We start from the raw sequence: 17,182 nt of genomic DNA, 5'->3' as shown, positions 1-17,182 counted from the left end.
TATATATATAATTATAATAAAGTTACAATAAATTAAGTTAATATATAATTATATATACAGTACCTAATTTATATATAATTATATGTACAGTACCTAATTTATATATAATACTGTACAGACGATAATAAACTCAATTTACCCGCCTAAACTCTCCTTAGCGTGGCGCTGGACGGCGGAAAGTAGTTTGGCTGCCCGATGACGTTTTACCGAATTATAGGAGTTTTTTTACCATGTTTGTACAGATACCGTCGCAATTTTTTCGCCGTCATATAGGAATCCAAACTATAGGAACTCGTGTTATGGGGGGTCGACTGTATATTTATATACAATATAGTAAAATCAAAAATTTTTTATATATATGTTTTATAATTATGGTCTTTCTTTTTAAAAAATGTGATGTAGTTGTAAAAGAACTTGTAACCCGAAATGCCTGAAGTGAGACATAACTGTCCGAAATGAAAATTTAATAAAAGTACAAATTTTCCAAAAGATGTGATAAGTTTTTAGACTAGAAACTGACATAATGACAACCATTAAATTTCAAAAGAAGGACAAGAAGCAAATTTTTATCAATATGGTGTTTGGTTTTTTTTTTTATTTTTGCCCTATGGGCACTAAAGTCCAGTGCAAACATGTTGAAATGGTTGATAAAAAATATCAACAGAAACCTAAGCTAAAAATAGTCATTCTGTTGCCTGTCACATCGAATGTACTCACATACAAAAAAACTGGAATATGGAATGTCATCTGTCAGATAAAAATAGTGCTGGAGAATGTTACTGTATTGAATCAATTGAAGTTTTTTTCTTTATTTTCAATTATATCACTTGTAAAAAAAATGAATTTGAGTTAGAAAAATTTTTCAAAATATGTCAAGACATTATGGATATCAAATACTTTAGTATTTGAATTAAGATTATACAATCACAAGTTCTTTTTTGCTATAAGTAGTTTAATTTGATCAATTAATTAATATTTAATGGTTACACACAATTAATTTGGCTGATGGTTGGTTGATTATTAATACATTGGGATGTTTACATATATATATACCATGCTGGGTAAAGCATTAGCCATCTGAGTGCCATGTTGAATAGGCCAGTTGCATTTAATTAATATTCAATTCAAATAATAAACAGAACAAACTATACTTTTTAGATAAGCTGACCACCATAGTTTAAATATCTATCATTCTACGATTATGACATCATTACTAAACAATCTTACTATTGGTCTAATTTTTACTGTTTTGCTTTCTGTGACAACAAAAGTTGAAAATTTTCATCTTTGTATTTTGTCAGCTTCAACAGTAAAAGTGACATCATCACACATTTTTGCCAACAGTTTCCATTGCCTATTTCCACATATGAATACTAGGCCTAACAGAGCCTTTTTTTTTCATATCCATTGTTGGTTCAGCCAGGTTTACAATAGGATGACTAGTGGCGAGGGACCTTACATATCTGAGACAAACTTTCCAGATAAATAAATTTATTTTTGAGTTTCAAATCTATAACTTTTACTTTCCTGACTGTTATGTATACATAACAAGGGAAAGTAATGGAATTGTGTCAAATTGGACCCTCCAAGTTTTTTGCAAATCTCCATGTAAAAAAAATGGCAAAAAAGTTCTTTGGGTGTGTGTATTGGCATTTACATGGAGATTTGTAAATCTCCATGTAAATGCCAGCAAAACAAAAAATACTTGTTTTGCTTAATATCTCTGGATGGAGTAAAGATAAAGAAACAAAATTATTATGGTAGCTTGTACATAAACAAACTACCAAAATAATTTTGTTTCTTTATCTTTACCCCATCCAGAGATATTAAGCAAAATAGATGCCAATACACATGTGCGCGCACACACATACCCAAAGAATTTTTTTGTTATTTTTTTTTACTCGTTTTGGTTCAGGTCTCAAAACATGGGGCATATAAGGGGCATTGATGTTATTAAATTTTGGTTTTGAAAGGTTGAAGGGATAAAGAGATAGAGGGTGGTCACGTGTCATATCTTGTAAGGGGTCAGACTTAATGAAGATTTTACTTGTTGCTAGCATTTACAGTGTTTTATTAAACTCATCTTTACCCTTAAAATTAAGTATTTTGCTATTTTATAATAATTAAAAATATATAAAGTTTTTATAACAAAATCTCATAAGAGATGATGCAACATACAATTTTAGTTAATTAGTTTGATTAATAATACAAATGTTATTTTTAAAATAAAATTTCATAAAAGCCAGGAAAGTTATGCAAATTATTGCTAGACTAGACTTAAAAATATATTAAAAATGTAACTCTTTTCAAAAAAGAAAAGAGTTACATTTTTAATATATTTTTAAGTGTAAATCTAATTAAACAAGTTGCATGTGTCATATATAGGGCAGAAAATATTAGACATATTTGGTCCAAAAATTCTTAATTAAATACAATAATAATTGTTCAGTTTTTTACAATGTTTTCAGTAAAATTTAAAATATATAAATGTATTAAAGCTACAAAATGTCTTCATTTTCAATCATTCACAACACCAGCGACAGTCCAAAACAATTTTTACTTACAGAGATAATCTTTTATTTGAGGCTACATCTCTAAAAAAATTACAAAATGGATAAAAATGTATTTACAGAATCATCAGAGGATGTTTTTATCCATTTTGTATTTTTTTACAGTGGTGTAGCCTCAAATAAAAGATTATCTCTGTAAGTAAAAATTGTTTTGGAGTGTCATTTGTGTTGTGAATGACTGAAAATGAAGACATTTATAATTTCAATATATTTATATATTTTATATTTTAACATAAATACTGTTGGCAAAACTTCTAATTTTACTCAAATGTTTTCAGTGCAAGTTTCAAAATATGCTTTTTTTTTTAAATTTAAAGAATTGCAATGCTTTGTGACAGAGAATTTAAAATAACTAGGGATTATATAGATAAGAGTAAACTGAATATGTTAAGCAATGTAGTTAAATTATTGAAATTTAATAGATTTTGCTTTTTGAAAATGATCTTATACTATTTTATAGTAAAATTTCTGTTATATGTGCTCTAAAATCAATTTCTTATTTTACATAATGGTATCATACCATCATAGTAATTGAAAAATTTCATTTTTGAGCTTCATTAAAATCTTGCTTTTATAAGATTTTAAATATCAGTAATTTGTTGAATGTTTTCATTTATTATCTGATAAGCTTATTTGTATATTTTTTTCCTATTAATTCTTATGATGATTTTATGAATTTTTCAGTGGATATCAGAACGAAAAAGAAGAATACTTCAAAAGAAAAATGTTGGTAAGAAATAGTTAATTAAAAGTAACTCTGATAATTAGTAAAAAATTTTTTGTGGTTAATGATAATTATTTTGAGTTGGACATGTTTCATCAATATTTTATTTTAAGTACTAAAAATCAATAAATTTATATTACAGAAGCTAAATATAAATTATTGGTAAACATTATAAAATGTTGACTTTCAGGTAACCATCTGTTAAAATTGTCATGAATGCATAGTTTAAATTATCATTTGATCCATCAAAAACAATGTAAAGATCGAATATATCATTTTGAAATATTGTTCAATGCCAAAATGTTCAAATTTAGTTGGAACAGTGACTTATGTACATTAAGAAGCTGAGACTGTCCTAAAAGAGGATGAAAACGTTCATAAAAATTTAAATAGTTGGCTATCTGAAAGTAAGTGTTTTATAAAGATAACATGAAGCCAGAATACATGAGGTAATATTGGTAAACATTTTCAAAGTTTCTTTGTTTTTCATTTTATTTCTTTCTAATTAGTTCCATTTATGTATGTATGTCTCTTTAATCTGACATTAAGTTCGATAGACTATCATTACAGCTTTCAGGTTAGACACTTCTTTTATTGTTTCCACATATGCATAGTTCCATTTAGAAATAAACAAAATAATGATCTTAAGAAGAAGGTAAGAAACTTTGAAAACAATAATTATTATTTTATATCTAATTCTTATAATGTAAATATGTGGATTTTATTTGATATAAGTACACTGAATAACAGATTGATATTAATACATAGTAATTAAAGTATAAAACAATATAAAATTACATAACAAGTATGGATCATGTAACAACAAAATGCATATATGACAAATGTCTCATAAGATTACAAAAGAGTTGAAGAATTTGTAGCTGCCTGCAACTTTCTAGTTTAGATATGTTTAGGTACATGAATATTTATCATTGTTACATGTAGCCTACATGAATAGAAGACCATACCATATAGGTTTGTGTATGTATGTACAGTACATTGTAAGATGTGTTCTTAACAATGTACAGTAGTTCTCAGAATGTATTGTTAAACAGCTAATGCATATAAATGTAAATATATTTTGATTAATGTCCATAATATGTAAACAGTCAAAAATAAGAAATAAAAAATTATATATATGTATAAACAGTCAAAAATAACTATATATATATTTTTGACAGAGTGGTCCGTTTATAATGTCAGTTATATCTATACTGTATATCGGATTGTTTGGATTATCAGCATTAAGCATTACATTATATATTAATATAAAGAAAGGAAAAGACAGAAATATATGTCTTAAATATTTTTTTAAAATGTATACATAAAGTAGAGCTTATATTAGACTATGTAATAGATATTAAGTAATAAGTCTGTATCAGAATATGCTTTGTTTGAAGTTAAAATTTAATTTGTTTTTGCTTGTAAGTGCTATATTGCAATTACTAGAAATGATTTTCATAGTTTACATTAAATACTGGAAATCTTATAAAAATATAACAAATTTAATATGAGTTTTTTCAATAAATTTTTATATTTTATTTAATATGATGTGCTGCATATTTTATGTATTCAATTAATTTGTTACAATAAAATACAGTTTAAAATTGTATAAAATAAATTATTAACTTGGCAAAAGTAGTAAAAGGAAAATTTAAACAAAATTGGTTTGGATTAAGTAGAGTTTGGAATAATGCAGATTCAGATTAGCAATATTTATATTTAATATTTATATAATACTATACTATATTTATATGAGGATGGCTTAAGGTCTATCTGGACTTTTAAATAAATAAAAAAAAATATTCAATAGAGGGACCTGAAACTTCTATACTTTTACAGGATATATCCTGTAAAAGCACATTTGCACATTTTAAATATTTTGGTCATTTCTGAAATTAATGATGTAGAAAATATTGTTCTTTTTGTAAAACTGTTGTAGGGTAATCTTGATCTGTTTGTCCGTGTGGAATTTTGATTTTCTTGATTTATTTTCATTATTTATGAAAAAAATGAAAATCAGAAGACAGGTCTGAGCTGTACAAAGAGGTATTTTACAATGTTATTTTCCCTATATCACAATAGATCAGGGCTTCTTAAACTATGGGTCGTGACCCCATTTGGGGTCACTTAGCAAAATCTTGGGGTCGCGAGATTTTAATGCAAAATATTGAAATTAATTTGTGAGAGTTTGAAAATGAGTTTGAAAGTGAGGCATGCTTTGTGTCATAGGTTTCGTGAGTTGCAGTTTGTGTCACTTCTGGTGCAGCGAGACAATGATTCAGCAACCCTGATTGTAGTGTGAACTAGTATAGTGTTGTCGCTTTTCAGTGTATTTAGTTGTCTATGTTCCATTGTAACACAAGAGTGAACTGTGGTAGCACATCATTATTGTTTTTGCAAATTTGTATATATCTTTATTTTATATTTTTGGGTCGCAAAAAAAATCACAATCATAAATAGGGTCATGAATACAAAAAGTTTAAGAAGCCCTGCCATAGATCAAATTGGACATAATTGATGGATGTTATCATGAAGAAGAATTTTAGTCTTTACAACTTTCTACTCACATTTTTTCATAATTTTTCCTGCCACTGCTGCTTTAAAATTTTTAGGCAATTGAGATTCTTATTTCATTCAAATTTTTTTTGTCTTTTGGAATGAAGTAATGTACAGTATCTATTTTTCATCATGGATAGTTTAGATGTAGCCTTTGAGCACACACAGAACATAAAATTTGTTTTTTGTACAAATGCCAATATTTTCATGAATCCTCTTGTATTCATTTTTTAAAAAATGAAGTGTTTATGGGAGATTTTTTCCTATGCTTAGACTAACAAGAGATGAAACATCATCCACAATAGTTTTCTGCCTCCAAAATTATTTCTTCAGCACAGTGAATGCTTATTTCTCAGAGAGCCATATGATGTGCCAAAATGATTATGCTGAGCTGTTTGCACCAAAATTTACACTTAGATATACAGGCAGTTCAACACTTTTGGTCATCAAAAAATATGATATTCTAATTCAATTGTCTATGGTAGTGGTTCTTAGGTCTATGGTTCTGGCAGTATACTTCTTGGACATAAATACAAACTTCTATAGACTATTGAAGCTTCTACATTTACATCTTTGATCATCATTGAGAACAATAACAATCTGGTGTGCTCATATAGAAATGCCTTAAGTGAAAAAAATTAATTTCCATAATTTATTGTCTCACATAATCAAGTACAACAATATTATATAGACAAAACGGTTACATGTACAGTACAGTACAATACTTAAATGGGAATGAGGTACTTGATGTGATGAACAATTTTTCGATATTAGGTTTGATTTGATACAATTTCAATTGTAAGCCAGGTTCAACTTTAAGTTTATGTCTGTATTTGGTCTTAAAAGCAGTCAATAAGAAAAATCAGACTTACAAAGGTAGGAAGTTACAAAATGCATCATAACATTCATAGCAAGCCTAACCAATTCAAGATCTTCTTTCATCAACTCATCCCAAAATTGAAACAGATTTGTCTTGATAAAATGACTTTTTAGTTTACTGTCTGATGAAATATCAAGCAGCTGTTCCTGCTGACAGTCCTGGAACAGGCATATCTGAATGAAATGGATTCTATACTCATATTTGCCTGAGGCTCAGTTTGGCATTCAGTTCTAGTTGGAATCTTTCAATCATAGATGCTAGATAGATATTAGAAACTGAACTGACTGCCAAGTGTCTTGAAGTACTCCAGCTCATGCATTCTGTCTCAGATGTATTGACAATATGTTTGGGCTTTTTTAATGAGCTCTAAAGATCACAAGCTTGTAATTGAGTGGGCCATTAGAGACCCAGAATGTGAACAGTGTATTATGAAAGGGCTTCCTGTACATGTTAGTAGTAATAACACTTCCTTTCAGTCTGATTGTGACTTTCAAAAAAATGTGTGCTAATGTCGTTTTCTTGCTCTAGCTTATGAAAGTCCATATGGATTACAGTTGATTTTAATAAATTTCTGAACTTTGGAATGTCTTCTCCATATGTTACATGGTTGATATTCTCAGCACACAGTATATGGAGTCACTTAGATGATGAACAGTTAAGTATGGGCATATCATTAAAGAAGATCCAAGTTTTGAATCCAATCCTTACCTTTATAATTTGTTTTTGATTTGGAATGTCACAACATGATGTGCAGCAATATTGGCCATTATGGTGGAGACATGGAGAATGCTTCATGTCCCCACCATATTTGATGTGCACCATACTGGCCAATATTGCTGCACATCAATTCTAATTATCAGGCTGTAAAAGTGAAATTTAGACACTGAAAAAAACTATATTGACAACTCAACAATGATTAAGTTCAGCTGGTAGGTAATCACAATCAATATCAATCACATTCGCCATCTTTGCTGCAAACTTTCAATCCTGTGAGTATAAGATGATGGGTTTTTCTTTGAAGAAATTCTCAAGCATCACATATTGTCATTAAACTGTATGTTGGCAAAAAGCACCATAGGGCATGAAATAGATGTTAGTCAGTCAGTGGCAAAGTCTGGGCTATAAGGTGTATGACACAGAATCCCCAGTCCAGATTGGCCACTTCTCTAAGGTCATCTTTGCTCTATGTGCTAGCATACTGTCAATTTTTGTATGTAGTTCTCTGATTTTAGTGTTCAAACAATTCAGTGGTTCACAGTAGTTCTTTCATGAAAGTGATGTTAGTTGGAAGCAGCTCCATCACAAACTAAACAATTGCCATATTAAATTGGGCTATTTTACCATTACTATTAATTACTTTCTTATCTAAAAATTTCTAATTTTACCATTACAAGAAATTATTTTGTAATTCAAAGTAATTTCTTGTAGATTCTAAGAGGTAGGTGTTATTAACCACCTCATATAAAATTTAATAATTATAATTAAATTAATATTTATTAAGTAATTTAGAATATTCTGGAAGAAAAGGTCAACAAAGATCTACAAAGAGTCGTCCTCTTTGCAGATCTCTTTAAATGCCAATTAGTTGATCATATTAAGAATAGTTTATACTATGCATTGCAGATCTGCAAGTAAACTGATGTAGCTGGATTGGTGCACATTCCAGTTTATGTTAGTTACAGTGCATATCAAATAATTCAATTCAGGAAAATCTCTTTTGTCAACTGTTAGAAAGTATATCAAGAGGAAAAGACATTTTATTTCTTGTTGATAATTTTATGTAAAACATTAACATTGAGTAGACCAAATGTGTAGCATTTACAGAGATAAAACAAACTTATGACAGGAAGACATAGCAGACTGTCAGCCATATTCAAAAGGTAGCCCCCAAATTGGATACATTGTATTATTCACTGAGAAGCATTGGCCACAAAGAAAATATCTGCAAACTTGCAAACTGTCCTCAGTGAAGTAGTCAACTTTGTAAAGGCTAGGTCCATAATGCAAGAATATTTACTTCTATCTGTTACGAAATGGATAGCAAGAATATAATGCTGCTGTTGCATACAGAAGTTCATTGGGTCTCATAATGTAAAGTATTGACATGTATATTGAAGTTACAAGATGAACTTAAGTTTTTCTTTTCAGAGCATCCTTTTGAGTTGGGCAATTGTCTCCTAGGATCTAAAGGGTTGCATATTTGGCAGATATGTTTTTCCTCACTTTAATGCATTAAATTTAGACTTTCAGAGTAGTTCTGTCACAATATTCAATTCACTTGACAAAACTAAAGCTATGATAAAGAAGTCAAATATACAAAGCAAGTGAAATTTGAGTGCTTTCCAACATTGTACAGCTTTCTATCCAACACAGACACAGCTATTGACTCAAATACGAAGAATAATGTAATACATCACTTGAGAATTCTCACCCAGAAATTGCATGAAATCCATTTTATCATGAGTATAAGGGAAATACTCATGCAATAAAATGGATTCCATACCATGAGGTAGATCACACTCATGAATATGCTTCACTCCTATGTAACATCTTTAAAGAGATTGGAATAAAATACTAGTGTAGGGTTATCCTTAAAAGAAATCTCATCATCTACAGAATTGTACACAGTCACAAGGAATCTGTTGATTAATTGCATGTTTCCAGAGTATATAAAATACCAGTTAATTAAACATCACAGAATTATACATAAGATACACTACATTGGTGCCACCATGAGATCACTGAAAATAAGATAAAGAGAGCATCAGGATGGCATCCAGAAGTCCAATCAGATATGGCATAAGCCACTAAGGAACACTCCTATCTGATCCTAATACCCCGTTCGCACCGAGCATTTCGATCTAGATTGTGACTAAGGTCGGAGACAGTTCGGTGGTGCGAACGCTCTCGACCGTTTCAATCTCGACTGAAACGAGGTTCAATAGCAATCGACTGGAGAGAGTTCTTCAAGCTAGATCCAGTCATAAGAGAGATCCCACAATCCCACGCGCGCGAGAAAACACAAGATGGCTGGGGAACACGTGTTGGGCTATTGACAGAGAAATAAAAAAGACATCTGGAGAGATGATGACATCTGTCTATTATTACATGTATGGCGAGAAAAAGTATTTATTTCTAACCAAAACTTCCATTTTGTTTGTTGTTGTTCGTGACTTACCACATAGTTATGTCAGTTTTATCATCGCATGTAATAGCCGGGTTCTTCTCGAGCGGATTGCCTGTATGAACAGCATGACGTTCGACTGGCGACTGTCACAATCCAGATTGTAGGTAAATCGAGATCGAAGTGAGTCATGGATTGTGTGCGAACGTAATATAAGTCTATTTTTATTAACTGGAGCCAGACCAGAGTGATCCATAAATTGTGGAGTAGACATCACATGCAATATGCAGGGGCATTACACATGTATAAAACTGTATCCCTAGGCCAAGTCATTAACTATAAAGACATTAACATCTTGTTGGCAGCATGGAGAGTTTTTTTTTTGAAATATATGCAAAGTGATGCTATGTGAAAATAGTATGTACCAGCAGTTGCCTACCTTTCTGACTTCATGGACCACTATCATGAATTTTTTTAAATGTTACAAACATGTATAGATTAATGATCATAAAAGTTCCATTTTACTTTATTAATATGAAATTCACTTGTTTAATTATAACAAGTAAGTGTGAAATATGTTGCTACATGCTTGAAATAAGTTTATAGGTTCTTGGCTCTTTTCCACAAAGGACGACAATCACACTCACAATGTTATTTATTGATAACAGTCATTTCATGTTTAGTTTTAGATTTGAATAAAAGCCCCCCAATGTGTGGAAAAAAGGAACCAAGCATTTTGCATTTATTTTGTAATACTTTGCTTAACCTTGAGTTGATCAATGTCCAAATTTCTCCACAGACCAAAATTTTCTTGTGGACATACTTGTTTGAGGTTAAGTTGTGAGTTACATTTACAGTCTCTGTGTATATTACACTAAATAATAGTCAGAAAACGTCCAAAAATATTATATATATGTAAGTAGAATGTACCAAGTTTATAAAAAGAAATTAGTGTAATTTATGGGAATTGCAGTAAGAATCTAGAAGAGCTGCATGCATGTTGTGAGCCACAGTTGGCCAACATTAGTCTATAGTTGGAGTATCTAACCTTTTGGCTTCCTTGGGCCACATTTAAAGAAAAAAATTGTCTTAGGCCACATGTAGACTATAAAACTACATGTGAACATGAGTAGATTTGCCAATCTAAGCCAAAACAAACAAAGAAATAATTTATGTAGCCAAACATGTATCCAAGTTAAATTTTTGTAGCCCAAAAAGTAGCTGATGCACCAAGTGATGTTTTGTGTGCCAAACTAAAAAAGTGATAGTTCATTTTGGAGCAAAGTAGCCAAATCTTTTCATTTGCAGTATAGTACATAATATGCAAATAATTTATGGTGACAGCCATCTTAACTTCTATCTTCAGCACTTGTGAACCTTGCTGCATTAGCACTACAGCGACTAACTTAAAGTGGAAATAGCTTAACTGTCTTTTAACGAAGTGGCTTTACTAGGAAATGTGCCAAATGTATATTTTAAAAATTTTTAGCACTAGAATTTGTATTTGAACTTCATTATAAGAAATGTTTTTCTGTTTTTTTAAATTATTTTACATCACATATTGGATATATACAAGTTATTTTGATGATATCTAATAGTTTGATCAATTACAGATATCCGTAGACGTATTGAACTTATTCAAGATTTTGAAATGCCCGGAATTAGTAATTGTGTGAAAGTGTCAAAAGATGGCCAATATGTTTTGGTTACCGGTAAGTGAAATATTAATAATTTTTTAAAATGTTAAAAGAAAGTGGTAGAAATAATGAATGATAAAGAAATGAGGTACAATACTGTAAATGAGCTTGTAAAATTTACAAAAAATTTATTCTTTTAATTATTATAATTTTTACATTCATTTTCCTGAAAGTAGTTTAATTTTCGATTTCCATGACTCAAACAGCAACAGAAATTCTTGTAAGAAAGTTAGTACTTAAGTCAATGGACTAATAGGAGGAGATAGTTTACAGAATTGCCAATTCAGGTCTAAATAGTAATGATAAATACAAAAATAATAAGAACAAGATTAATAAATCAGCACAGTGGAACCTGGTTAACTCTAATTGGTTGGAGATCCAGAATTTGAATTTAAAAGTTTTGAGTTATGGAGGTTTGGCTAAAAATTGAGATTTTGTGCATTGGTTTATTGGTGACCCATAATAAACTATCCATTTAATATTTCTGTGGGTCTTATTATGTAGAACTGTTGTGTCATTGTAAACCTCTTGATGTCCAGAAGCTTGAAAACACTTAACTTAATGGTTGCTATTGAGAAATGCTCATCATCCCTGAGTGTTTAGTAAAAATTTTTTTAAATTGTGATATTTTGCACCAAGTATTGATCTTTATTTTTATCAAACATACCACTCTTTATTATATTGTTATATTTTTAAAAGTTTTCTGTAAAGGTAAAAATTTTTATGTAGAATCAGCTTATAGTCATTTTTTAAATTACTTTATCAAAAAGCCATTTATTTATTATGTCAGCTAGTCAATGAAATCCTTTTGCAATCAAATAAAAAAGAAGTTAAAAAAAAAAGTAGATTTGAATGGCAGTTACAGTTTATTCAATAGATGAATGCTAATGTCAGGTCCCAAAAACGAAACTAGAAAAATTGTCCATTGTTAAAAATTGATCAAAGATTGAATTAGTTGTTCTAGTCATATGAAACTGTGACGAGAGAAAAAAAAAAACGCTATTGATGTAAACAGAACGCAATAATTATAAATGATTAATAATTGTAAACGAACAACCTCCAGTAGAGATGGACCTTTGACAAGTCGCTCATATGCAAATAATTAGAACATAGAAATTTTGAAAAGGGGGAAAAGTTAATGACGAAAAGGGACATTACGTTGGGTTGTTAAATTTCAAAAACGTCACAGACTAGACAACAATGGTGGAAAATATGAGTGCAAATTTCAAAGTTCCATCAACATTTTGCATCCACAGTAACGGATGGTGTCAAGTAGATTCTTTGAAGCTGATCTTTCTGGTGACTTGAACAGGAATCGTCTTTCACTTAGAGACAGACAAGAGACCAATCAGAAAAAAGGGACGTGGAGCCAATCAGAAGAAAACAAAAAAAAGAATGGAGATTGATATAATCCCCAATCTTCAAGGACAGACTTACTTTCCGAAAACTGTGTACCTGCACATGGTTAGTCAACGCGCAAAAGCAGTTTTCCATCTGTTGTGCCCAACTGCTAACCTGTGACTACAGACTGAGACTGCCGACACCGACTGACGAATCTTCACATCTGCCGTTGCCCCGGGGCTTTCCTTTGAGCTACATTAGAAATACCATTGACAATTCGAACCTCCAATTGCATAAAGAACATTTTTGTGTCATAGTGTAAGTTATTTTATGTTTGAAATAAACGGGTTTTTGTGAGATTCTTGTCATCCGTGTCTCCTCCGCCACACCCACACACGAACAACCCTAAGATCATCCTGATGCGGGATCAACGATTCCCCCTGGAAGTTGGCGAACTTACATTAATTATTGTATTTAAATTAAAATTTCAAGGAGGCTATGAAAATACTGTATTGCAACTCTATTTGAGTTAAACAGTTCAACAAATTTGAGATAACCAGTTTAATTAAATATGTAATTCTCTATACTAGATGATACGGGAAAGAAAATGACTTCAAATAAACATGACTTTGAGTTATCTTGATTTGAATTCTCCAGATTCCACTGTACATAAAAGACAAAATTATTGTGTATACATGATTTAAAATGTAAAAGTTAATGTAAAATGCTGTTATTTTTTTTGAATGATAGTGAAATGAAAGCATGATGTCATGGTCAGACTTGGATTCAGAATAATTAATTAATTTTGAGCTACTCACCAAAAACCTTATTTTCACATCAGGTGTTTAATTTTTCAATTGGATTTGGATAAATGTTTTTAACCTTATTATAAGTCTGCTTTAGGTCTCAAACTTTTTGGTCTATTTTAGAATTTGATGGAGAACAATAATATAAAATTTCAAATTTTGGAATGAATGACTGTCATTCATTCCAAAATTTTATCTTTTCTATGATCGACTTTTTCAGTTTGAATACAATCCTCCTGCTCATAGTCATTTAAAGTTTTAAGTTGCATTTTAAATACAATTTACATTTCAGAAATTACTAATATTATTAATTTATTTTAGGAATTTACAAGCCAAGGATTCGTTGTTATGACGTAAATCAGTTATCTATGAAATTTGAACGATGTATGGATTCGGAAGTTGTAAAATTTGAAATTTTATCAGATGATTATTCAAAAGTAAGAATTCTTATTTTAAGTTTATTTTTTACAAATAAAAAATGATACTTTATATCAGAGCTTCCTAAAGTAGGGGTCACAATTCTCCGGGGAGCTGTGGGGTAGCCTCAGGGCATGAAACAAAAGTAACATTTTAATTAAATAAAATTAGATGTAATGTGAAAATATTATTTCATGATATGAAAAAAAAATTTGAAAATGAAAAATACTATGCAGAGGAGAACTTTAAACAAATTTACTCAATGGGGGTCGTGGGGCTGTTCATGTGGCTGCAAGTTATAACTATTGTTTTTAGGATGGTTCTCTGAAGATGGCTTGAGAAAGTTCAAGAATAACTGCTATATCTATTTTTAAGGCATATTAAGTAGAAAACTTATTGACAAATAACATACCTTACAGATTTCCATTTAGTTTCAACAATAGGATGAAGAAAAATGATAGAAATGATTATTTGTTTATGATAAATGTAGCTTTAATTACATTTCAAACTATTCTAGGTTGTTTTCCTTCAAGATGATCGTTACATTGAATTTCACGTTGCTTACGGACGTTATTACAGAATCAGAATTCCTAAATTTGGAAGAGATATTGCTTATCATTCACCATCTTGTGACTTATATTGTGTGGGATCAGGGTAAGATTTATATATTTTTGTTTTATGAAAAATTGATTTACAGTGTAAATCTTTAAAATAAATCATTGTTTAATAAATTTTCAGTTCAGAAATATATAGGTTGAATCTTGAACAGGGACAGTTTTTGAATTCATTGCAGTCAGATTCTAGGTAATTTGAATGAATATAAATTTTTAAAATATTTTACTATATAATTTTAACTGTGAAATGTATTATTAATTTAATATTGAAAGTTTTATTGTGATTAAAACATTAAAATAAATGAACTTAAAGGAAATGCATTTTTACTTCACAGTGCCATTTCTGTATTTTTCTGTATACAGAAATTGTTTTTGAAAATATTTTAAGTGACAAATAAAGTTCAAATTTTAATTAAACATAACACTACAAGCATCGAGTTTAACTAAAATTTAACATATACAGTAAAATTCAAATGAGAACAAGATAAATAGATATGAGAATATACTAAATTCTGCATCAATCCACATTTTACAATTTCTCTTGACAACTGAAAAGTTTTTGTCATCAATTTTAAGCTTATTTTGATTTCAAATTTTTTAAAATATAAAATTCTCCATAAGTTAAAATTCTAAAAGAAGTACAGTGCTTCTAAGCAAGACTAAGCACAAGAGACTAATTGAATGGCCACTCAGGTACCCAAACTTCAGGCTTTTAAATTTTTTCTGGGATTGTTTGAAATCTATTGTTTGCAACTTATACCCATGTATCATTGATTATCTTAAAGAACAATCTACACTGTTTATCAATATATCATATCTGGTGCACTAAAAGTTTTCTTACTCAATCTTTCAATTTTTTTATTATTAAAACATGACCTGTGCACAATATCTATTGCGCATGCATTGTATCTGTTGTGTTCCTTTCATTCAGCATCGCATTTACTCCTCTCTGAATGAAAGGAACATGACAGATACAATGCATGCGCAATAGATGTTGCGCAATCGAAACATCGTTTGAATTTTTCTTTTTAAAAAATTGCGTGATGATGCTCGAGAATAAGGAATACAACCATTTTACCTGAAGAAGGACACAGAAGGTGTTTGGAAAACGTTTGTTTTTACAAAATTATTTATTTTTGTATTTCTACACACCGGTTAGAGGCACGAGTAAGTATGTTTTTATTTATTATACACCCTGGTGTGCACAAAGTTATAAAAAAATCCAATCCATGTATTATGAAACCTTCAAACAAGTTCATACAGTGCAGACTTACTTGGAGATATATTACTGGAAAATTTTTTCTTTGAATTCTTTACACACTGTTAGTAAAATTTTATGTCAAAATAAACCTTCCTAAAGTGTAACTATTTGCTTCAGGCTGCTCTTTGCTACCATATTCAATATGTTCGTGTTTTTCACTTTCCAATTGATGATATATGGTTTTCCACCTAAATGGATTTGTTCCAAACACTTTCAAGATCATCACAAATATAAATCAGTATTGCCTTCTTTTGTCACTTTTTAACATGTCAGGAAATAATTTTCAAAACTTCAATAAGTACACCTTGTAAATGATATTTTCAAACATATTCAATGAAATTTGCAGCATGTTATTATCCTATACATATAATAGGAAGAATATGAATTTGAACATTAGCTACCATAATGATTTTGCCAGTTATAAAAACTAGGAAATATAATATCTTCATTTTATCATTTTTATGGATAACATTATAATATTATGACAGCATAATGTACAAACATTAACCATAGTTCAATATTCACCAGTAGTCAAAGGTTATTAACAAACCAGTTATGTAATTATGTCTAAATAGTTGCAAAAAAGGCAGTTTAATCACCCATCTTTAGGCCAATATATCTAATTTCATTATTAATAATAATATACCCAGCTTTAAATCTTTAGATATTGTAATGATTTTCCATATGTTGGAAATGATACTGTTAACTGATAATGAGCACAAAACAATTTTGAGAAAAATAATTATTCTTTTAAATCATAAAATGTTATAAAAACAAAATAAAATGCTTTATTTTCAACTTAAGACAAGTATGTTGTTGGTCAAATGGCTGAAGTGTAAATGTGTCATCAGTCTATTGCTCTGAGGGACCCAGAATCAGATCTAAGCAGGCAACTCCAGGAACTTTTTATAAGTGGTCTGTCTTGGATACATTGAATTCAATTCCTCACAATCTTGCCTGATCAAAACCATAATGGGTCTAAATAAAAAAATTTTTAGTGCTCATAGGACAAAGTGTTTACAAAGAAGTTCAATATATCATATAGATTGTATGAAGCAAAAAGAAAAAAAAAGAATAAAAGCACTTGAAAACTTTCAGAAATACAATTAAATTGTACTCTTGAAAGTTTTCCAGTGTTTTTATTCTTTTTTGCTTTATAGTGTGATGAACAGAGTTGAATATATTTGTC

At 29.9% G+C, this 17,182-nt stretch overlaps 1 protein-coding gene across 1 annotated transcript in view; it reads left to right on the top strand.

Annotated features, from left to right (window-relative positions):
* The window catches only part of LOC111620570 (nucleolar protein 10-like), a 51,494-nt gene that overhangs the window by 3,251 nt on the left and 31,061 nt on the right, over positions 1–17,182 (top strand). The window contains exons 2-6 of the mRNA XM_023362517.1: positions 3,255–3,300; positions 11,471–11,569; positions 14,023–14,138; positions 14,636–14,772; positions 14,857–14,922. Coding sequence (XP_023218285.1) covers positions 3,255–3,300; positions 11,471–11,569; positions 14,023–14,138; positions 14,636–14,772; positions 14,857–14,922 — 464 coding nt within the window. The remainder of the gene's footprint in view (positions 1–3,254; positions 3,301–11,470; positions 11,570–14,022; positions 14,139–14,635; positions 14,773–14,856; positions 14,923–17,182) is intronic.

This window comes from Centruroides sculpturatus, unplaced genomic scaffold (assembly GCF_000671375.1).
Source record: "Centruroides sculpturatus isolate CEXI.00-Female unplaced genomic scaffold, Cexi_2.0 scaffold321, whole genome shotgun sequence".
NCBI lineage: Eukaryota > Metazoa > Arthropoda > Arachnida > Scorpiones > Buthidae > Centruroides > Centruroides sculpturatus.
Note: the sequence above shows the minus strand (reverse complement) of the source record. Positions and strands in the feature narration are given on the sequence as shown.